The sequence below is a fragment of the Colobus angolensis genome, unplaced genomic scaffold, assembly GCF_000951035.1.
Source record: "Colobus angolensis palliatus isolate OR3802 unplaced genomic scaffold, Cang.pa_1.0 Scaffold210, whole genome shotgun sequence".
Lineage (NCBI taxonomy): Eukaryota > Metazoa > Chordata > Mammalia > Primates > Cercopithecidae > Colobus > Colobus angolensis.
Genome location: NW_012115267.1, coordinates 3,996,912 through 4,005,431, shown reverse-complemented (window position 1 = coordinate 4,005,431; position 8,520 = coordinate 3,996,912). Strand labels below are relative to the sequence as shown.

The 8,520-nt window shown below is 48.3% G+C and overlaps 1 protein-coding gene across 5 annotated transcripts in view; it reads right to left on the bottom strand.

Moving 5' to 3' along the window:
- FDFT1 (farnesyl-diphosphate farnesyltransferase 1) overlaps positions 1 to 5,731 on the bottom strand; it is a 36,305-nt gene extending 30,574 nt beyond the window's left edge. For 2 of the 5 annotated variants that reach the window (XM_011942830.1, XM_011942831.1), the window contains exon 1: positions 5,411 to 5,731. In XM_011942830.1, coding sequence (XP_011798220.1) covers positions 5,411 to 5,509 — 99 coding nt within the window. In that variant the 5' untranslated portion in view covers positions 5,510 to 5,731. Of the gene's footprint in view, positions 1 to 4,823 lie in introns of all 5 variants that reach the window. The other 3 variants (XM_011942833.1, XM_011942832.1, XM_011942835.1) reach the window with 3 other exon arrangements.
- Positions 5,732 to 8,520: the final 2,789 nt, after the last annotated feature.

The following is an 8,520-nucleotide window of genomic DNA, read 5'->3' as shown; positions in this document are numbered from 1 at the left end:
GGTCTCCCGCGGCGCACCCCTTCGGCACCTGGCGCCTGCTTCCTCCCGCTCTGGCCCTTCTCAACGGAACCCACCTGCCGCTAAGGGAACCCAGCGCACTTCCGAGCAGCTCGCTTGTCCTCCCAGTGACAGTCTCCCTAGACCAAACTCTACTCAGGCTCCGCTGAATCCTCTTCCCAACAAGGCCTGGACTTTGTACTCAACGCGTCTGTCTTTGCATCGCCCAATTTTACCAAGAATCCTGCTAAATTGATTTGCCCAGAATCCCCAACTTCAATATCTGATCACCCTGGACACCTGCTCAGGTTCCACATCCCCCTGCATCCTCAGGTGATGTCTGATAACTCTGGCCTGCCTTCAGCAAGAATCCTCACCCCTGTGTTTCCTCCTAATGATTTTCCATCCACTGACATCCGGCTCCTCTGTCATCAATTCCTACTTTTCCTTGTATTCGGAACGGAGCCCAGTTCTGTACCGAGGTCTCTCTCCTCTTACTGCAATCGTCGTTCTGAATAAAATCTGTGTTTTGCCGTTTTACTACCACTGTCCAACTATGGTTTTTCTCTGACACCTGTTTTTAGAGAAAACTGTGGTTTTTCTCTGACACCTGTTAAGCCTCTACTATTCTCCAGAAAGCCAGCCATTCCTGCCTTCTCATCTTTCCCTTCGAAATTAATGGAATGCAGTGCACTGACCTTTACTCTTCCCTAAAGCAAAGAAGGACTGTGTTTTTCCAAAAGGGAAAAAAAGCCTTATTTTAAATGCAAGCATATCAGAAAGAGTTGCTGTTTGTAGTGTATTTATTTTCATAGACTATTTTTTAGAGCAGTTTTAGGCCCACAGGGAGTCGAAAGTACAGCGGGTTCCTATTCCCCACTTCCCTCTCCTCACCCGACAGTCTCACAACAGTTCTTTTTAGGAGACAGATGGGAATCATTTATCTAACAGGGCCAGGTGTGGTGGCTCTCGCCTGTAATCCCAGCACTTTGGGAGGCCAAGGTGGGAGAATTACTTGAGTCCAGGAATCTGAGGGCAGCCTGGGCAACATAGTGAGACCTCATCTTCACAAAAAAGTTTAAAAAAAAATTTTTTTTTAAGCCAGGCGTGGTAGCGCCCACCTGTAGTCCTAGCTACTCAGGAGGCTGAGGTGGGAGGATCGCTTGAGCCCAGGAGATACAGGTTACAGTGAACTAGGATATTGTATACTACTGAGTGAGACTCCATCTCAAAAAAAATTTAAAAACCCACAAATATCTAATAGGAGTGGTTAAAAAAAATATGGCATATCCACTGCTAGGAAACTCCACAGTCACTTCAGAATGGTAACAGTGAACCCTGGACTCTGGTGGGGGGTTTAAGTGAACTCTGTTGTTTTTATTTGTGTATATTTCCTATCATGAATACATATTATTTTGCCAAAAGAGTCAATCTTTTAAATCACATAATTCTGAAAAAGTCATTTTATTGCCATAAAAATTATTAGTAAAAACAAATATTTACTGGGCACCATAATATTAGTAAAGTTCAGTGTCTGGCACATAAACATATTCGGTAAAGGTGTGATGAAAAAAATGAAGACATTCATCGAGTATTTTAAAACAATTCACCAACTCCTTCCCTCTCAAAATATGGGGAGGGAAGATTTCAGAGTGAAAGAAACAAGAATACCTGCTCTGGACTGAGCTCCAGATCAGCTCTTCACATAGCCTGACCATTGCCAGGCGACAGCAGGCAGTATTTTTAACTGCACTGCCAAATCTCATGTTCAGTCCAACCAAGAGTTTGGGGGCTGATGTTAAGCCAGGAGTTTCAATCAATGCCAAGACACAGTCCCCCTAGATTTGAACACCAACACTCTTCAAGAACACTACCCCTCCTTTCCATACGGCTCTCCACTCTGAAAGGGAGCAAGCTAAGCCACTTACTCCTCCAGCTCGTACCCCTGCTGCTCTTTTTCCTGTCACCTATTTGTTTCAGTGCCTTACCTTGTAACAACAGTTTCTTCAAATCACCAAGAACAAAACAGGAAGACACAACTAGTAAGCACACTATGGAAAACACTACTCACTAAAAATTTCCACCTCTTAATTCCCATGAGCTAAGGGAAAAAGAAAGCTCAGGCTACTGCTGCCTGTCCCTCCTGGGTTTTCTATTGCAGTCTGAGATTCAGGGCACTCCCAAGAGCTTGCAAGTGGGAGAAAACAGGGATGGAGGGAATTTAGAGGAGGGGTGTGGGGTGGTCAGGAGGACAAGACCAGACTCCCAGGAAGGGGCTCCAGCCTCAGGCTGAAAGTTCCACAAGTGAACAGCTACCAGCTACCGGCCCTCTATGCAGCCTTCCTCACTTTAAAATAGAATAGGTTTCTCCAGGAGGGGAAAAATACCACAAACTCGAGAACTGAATTTACATAATCAGATTGATAACCATCATTAATCAGGCACCTAACTTCATGCCAAGCACAATGTGGACATCGCCTGTTATCCTTACTCAACCCTTTAAGGTCTCAAAGGCCTGCAGTCCACTGAAACATTTGTGGCAAGACTTGGGGCAGAATTTAGCATTTTTAGTGTTTTAGAAAATAGCAATAAAATGCATATACAACCCCAGTCGATGTGAAGTAGCATCTCATAATTATTTCTTTAGCAAAACATTTGAATATTTATACTAAGTGGGATGAAGGAAGCCTCAACTTCAAGTCAGGTTTTGCTGCCAAGTGATTTTGAGCCAAATTGACAAAAAACCATTTTCACTTAGAGTTGGGAAGTTGTGGTTAAAAAATCGTGACCACACATACATCCCTATTTTACAGATGAAGTAACTGTGGCTCAGAGGTTAAGTTACCAAGGTTGTTCACCTAACTTAATAGAGTCAGAAACTGGAGTTAATAATAGACTTCAGAGAAGATACTAGTCTAAATAACAGGATTTAGATCTGATAGAAACCAGATCTGCCTGATTACAAACAGCCTGCTTTTTCCATCACTTGGCTTTTGGGTGATGCCACACACCTTGCAGGCAGCATATGCCCCTAGATTTACTGATATGCTCCTAAAAATGCAGTATAAATCAAGTTTACTAAACCCTGAAATTCTACAGCCAAATTCTTCTGCAGTAGAAATAATCAGCCCTCAATATCTGCTAAGTGTAAATTTTTTCCCTAGTTTGTAGAGAGAAACTGGTTGGGTGCAGTGGCTCACACCTGTAATCCCAGCACTTTGAGACTGACATGGGAAAATCGCTTGAGCTCAGGAGTTCAAGATCAGCCTGGGCAATGTAGCGAGACATTGTGTCTACAAAAAAATTTGAAAATTAGCCAGGCATTGGGGGCAGGTGCCTGTAGTCCTAGCTACTCAGGATCAGGAAGCTGAGGTGGGAGGATGGCTTGAGCCAGGGAAGTCAAGACTGCAGTGAGTCATGTTCAGGCCACAGCATTCTAGCCTGGACAAGAGATGGCTCTCACCTGTAATCCTAGCACTTTGGGAGACCACAGGCAGATACTTGAAGTCAGGAGTTCAAAACCAGCCTCGCCAACATGGTGAAACCCCGTCTCTACTAAAAATACCAAAAAATCAGCCGGGCGTGGTAGCAGGCGCATGTAATCCCAGCTACTCGGGAGGCTGAGGCAGGACAATTGCTTGAACCCAGGAGGCAGAGGCTGCAGCAAGCTGAGGTCGCGCCACTGCACTCCAGCCTGGGCAACAGATGGGAGACTCCATCTCAAAAAAAAAAAAAAAAAAAAAGGAGAGAGAGAAACTAAGATAATGTTAAGTGAAGGGAAATGTATTTTCCAATTTGTTTCCCCTAATTACAACTCAGTTATTTTTTTAACGGCTCATGGGGATTTAAATAGTGCCCAGAAAGACTACAACAAAACAAATAATACTGCACCATATTATCAGAGCTAGAAGGAATAGCTCAAGTCTCACTTTTAAAAAAAAAATCAAAATGTACAAAAACAGCATACTGTGAAGTCTTTCACTCCTCACCATGACCACCCACTTTCCCTCCCAACAGGTAACCAATGCTACTATTTTCTCTAATAGTCTCTTTCTGTAGAAAGGAAAGAGAGGAATGAAGTCTCTGGACCCAAATGGGCTCTGACTGCACTCAGGTCCCTTGCCCTGCTGGCATCTTCCTCTGCGGTGCTTTTCTCCACCTGAAAAACTGTACATTTGTTTTTTTGAATTGTCTCTCTTCCACTAAAAAGTAAGTTTTATAAAAGCAAGGTCTTCACCTATCTTGTTCACAGTTGTATCTCCAGCACCTAAAACACAATCTGATATACAATTGGTGGTCAAATATTTGTTAAATAAATGAATGCTACATCTAAATATAAAAAGTGACATCTGCCCTATCAAATAATAAAAGTTATTCTGCAGCAAAATAATTAAAATAACGTAGCACCGGCAAAGAAAAGATGGAGAAAATTGAATATTCTACAAATAAGCTGAAGGATGTACCTGTTCTAAAGATAGTATGTGAAAGATAACACCAAAGGAGGGTGTAGTCTAATGGGGACAAAAACCAGAAGTTTATTTTTTAGTGTGTTTACTGAAGCACATGGACACTGACAGAAAGACTCCAATGTTCAGGCACCTATCAAGCCTCGGCCTGAGTCACATTTGCTACCGTCCTGTTGGCCCCAAAATTCACAGCCATCAGCCAGGCTGGTCCAGACCAGAAGAACTTGGTTGAATGTGTCTGTTCATTCAATAATCACATAGAATAATTTTCTTGTTGAAATAAAAACACCTCTTATGCATTCATTTAATAAATAGTACAGGCATGAGGCAGATAAAATGTAAGTAAAACCAAGTTCTGACCTTCCACCAACCACCTAGCTAATCCATAGACGTACAGATAACTCATCAGAACTCGGAAGTGTAGACAGGCGATTTTAAAACTCAGGAAGCGCTGAGGATGAAGGGGTGGACGGCAGCAAGGCGGGGAGAGCTCTGGAGGAGGAGGTGAAACTGGAGGAGTGAGAGTTCATTCCAGAAACGGTGTTCCTGTGATGTTACCTGCATAGTTCATTTTGCTTACCAAAACACTCACTCGTCCTCTCCCACATAACCCACCCACATCGCCTCAGATGTGCAACCCTCGGGTTAGAACACTGGTCAGCGCCGATGCTCTCGGAAGGGACGAAACGGGGAGCGCAACCGCCGGGAACCACGCAGAAGCCGCTCAGGCCCGGGGCGGATTGCGGGGGCAGGGACAGGCCTGCCAGGAGGGCCGCGTCCACCCGGACCCGACGTGGGGAAGGCTCGAGGTAAGGGGGACGGGAACGCCCAGGCGTCGGCCCTGCTCGCTGCGCCCCTTGCCCCAGATCCGGGCCCGGCCGCTCAGGCCCTGATGCCGTCCCCGCGCGCTGCCTCCCCGACCCAGGAAGCAGGGATGCTCGGCCCACCTGGTCCATCTTGGGCATCACCTTCCGCTTGCCCCCGATCCGGAAGCGCACCAGGTTGTAGAACTCTTCGGGGTGGCCCAGGCACTTCACGAACTCCATCCTGGCGCAGGTGGCGGACTCTCCGGCGCGGCGCTGACCTCTGCGGTCCCCAGGCTCTCACCGGCCGGCCGGACCTGTGGAGTAGGCGCGGCTCCGGGCTGGCCGGGCAGGGGGCGGGCCCAGCACGACGACGCCCCGCCCGCCGCTCCGCCCACTTCAACGGGCCTCGGGCGCTAGCGTGGCTACCTGCGGGCTGGCGGGGTGGACTGACGGGTGCTGATTGGCCAGCGCCGCTCGCACTAGGAAGACGCCGGCCAATCAGTGGCGGAAGGAGCCTGGCGTGACAACACCCTAGAAGCTCATTGGAGACGGAGAAAGAGGCCGACGAGCGGGATTGGTGCCCTGATGGAGCCGGGCCTTTGTTTTCACCAGCTTACCCCGGCTGGGAGCGCGAACGCCGCGGGGACAGGGCGTGAGGCAGCAGGGTTAGGCTTCGCAGGAGCCCAACGGTGGTCCGGCGTCTGGAGAGCAGCGCCGGCCGGCGTGCGCCCCGCTTGGTCAGTAAGTCGTCCACGTGTCCGGCCTCGTTGGCTCCTGCCAGCTGGATGAGCTCTGCAGCCGCTCCCGGTAGAGCCTAAGACCCTGAAAAGGCTGGCCCCGCGCCAAGCTGGGCGTCTTTACTGTAACACACCCCAGCACAGCCCGGCTCGCCTGCCCGCCACCGCCATCCGGCCCCAGGGAGCCCCGCACACTCCTGGAGCTTCAGCTGCCTCCTCTCTAAAGTGTTTAGTTGAGATCCAGCTTAGTCCTAGAAAAAAGAGCTGAAGCCTTAGAGGGCCTATAACAGGAAGGTGGAAACCTCTCATCCTAGATCTCTCCAGCCCTAGAAACTACTGGCTACCTGGCCGGGTGAGGTGGCTCACGCCTGTAATCCCAGCACTTTGGGAGGCCGAGGCGGGTGGATCACGAGGTCAAGAGATCGAGACCAGCCTGGCCAACATGGTGAAACCCCGTCTCTACCAAAAATACAAAAAAGCCGGGTATCAGGTGGCAGGCACCTGTAGTCCCAGCTACTTCGGAGGCTGAGGCAGGATAATCACTTGAACCCAGGAGGTGGAGGTTGCAGTGAGCCAAGATCACACCACTGCACTCCAGCCTGGGCAACAGAGCAAGACTCTGTCTCAAAAACAAAACAAAACAAAACAAAAAAACAAAAAACTGGCTACCTAAGCCACCCTGCAGTCTGTTTTAACACAGCAACCAGTAATCCTCTTAAAACCTGTCCGGTCTGGCCGAGCGCGGTGGCGCACGCCTGTAATCCCAGCACTTTGGGAGGCCGAGGCGGGTGGATCACGAGGTCAAGAGATCGAGACCAGCCTGGCCAACATGGTGAAACCCGTCTCTACTAAAAATACAAAAATTAGCCACCTACAGGCACCTGTAATCCCAGCTACTTGGGAGGCTGAGGCAGGAGAATCGCTTGAACCCGGAGGCAGAGGTTGCAGTGAGCTGAGATGGCGCCATTGCACTGCAGCCTGGGGGACAAGAGCGAGACTTCGTCTCAAAAACAAAAACCTGTCAGGTCCGTTCACTGCCCAAAGCCGTTCGGTGTCTCTCCAGCAAAAGCCAGAGCCCCCACGGGGATCCCGAGAGGCTGCAATGAGTGGTCTTCCACCCAGATTACCTCTCTGGCCTCCATCTCTTACACTTTCACCTTCTCTAGTCCCAGGGCTTTTTGTCTAGCTGTTCACTATTCCTGCACTATCCCCCAGATACTGGCTTGGCTAACTCCTGTGCCCCTCGAGTTTGCTCACACCTCATCTAGACCCACCTGTTTGCCTTCTCCTGCATTTCCACCACTGCTGATCCCATTTTCCTGCTCCACTTGCCTATATTTACCATATTCTATGGTAAATACATCATTTACTTATGTATTAGATTACAGAGTGTTTCCCCTTGCTAGTGTAAACTAAAATTAAAATCCTAAGCCCCTACCACTGGACAGCCCTCCCACTCCGCACCTTGGCCAAGGGAACCCCAGAAAAATCTTAAAAACTTAGTTTCCAGTCATGATGACGTAAAAAGTAAAGTAGAGGTTCCTCTTCAAAAACTTTCCTCCGCATTTAGTTAGGAATAAATAGTAACTTCTCTTAGAAGCAAAATTTATTCAAAGACCTGTGCTAACATTCTTAAATATCTTCTAGCCGTGATAAAGAAATCAATGTACTTTATGTTCTTAGCTCCCACAATGTAGCCTAAATATTTGCCCTGGCACGCTTATACTGGTCCAAGCAAGCCTGTTCCTCTTTCTTGTTTGAAGGTGTTTTTACCTTTCTCACCATTCCACAAGTTACTTCCTCCTTCCTTTGTTCTCCTCTACCTTTTCCTCCTTTAAAAAGTTCTAAGTTGCTAGCCAATCGGGACAAATACAGAACGTCAGGTCCCATTCCAGACAACGGAAACCGGACACAGCAGTAGGGTGGACGTGTCAGGTTATGAATGACCCTTTCTCCTTTGTTTGGTATACTCTCGTGGCAAAACTGCTGGCAAGTGTACCCTTTCTGCAGGAAGTAAAAATAGCCTTGCCGAGTAAATTAAATTTATGTTCGAGTGCTATTTTTTTTTTTTTTTGAGACGGAGTTTCACTCTTGTTGCCCAGGCTGGAGTGCAGTGGCGCAATCTTGGCTCACTGCAACCTCTGCTTTCTGGGTTCAAGCGATTCTCCTGCCTCAGCCTCCCTCCTACCCACCACCACACCTGGGTAATTTTTGTATTTTTAATAGAGACAGGGTTTCACCATGTTGGCCAAGCTGGTCTCGAACTCGTGACCTCGTGATCCACCCACTTCGGCCTCCCAAAGTGCTGGGATTACAGGTGTAAGCCACCACGCCCAGACTTCAAGTGCTGTTCTTTTTTTTTGAGATGGAGTGTCACTCTGTCGCGAGGCTGGCGTGCAGTGGCGCGATCTCGGCTCACTGCAACCTCTGCCTCCCAAGTTTAAGCGATTCTCCTGCCTCAGCCTCCTGAGTAGCTGGGACTACAGGCGTACACCACCACACCCAGCTAATTTT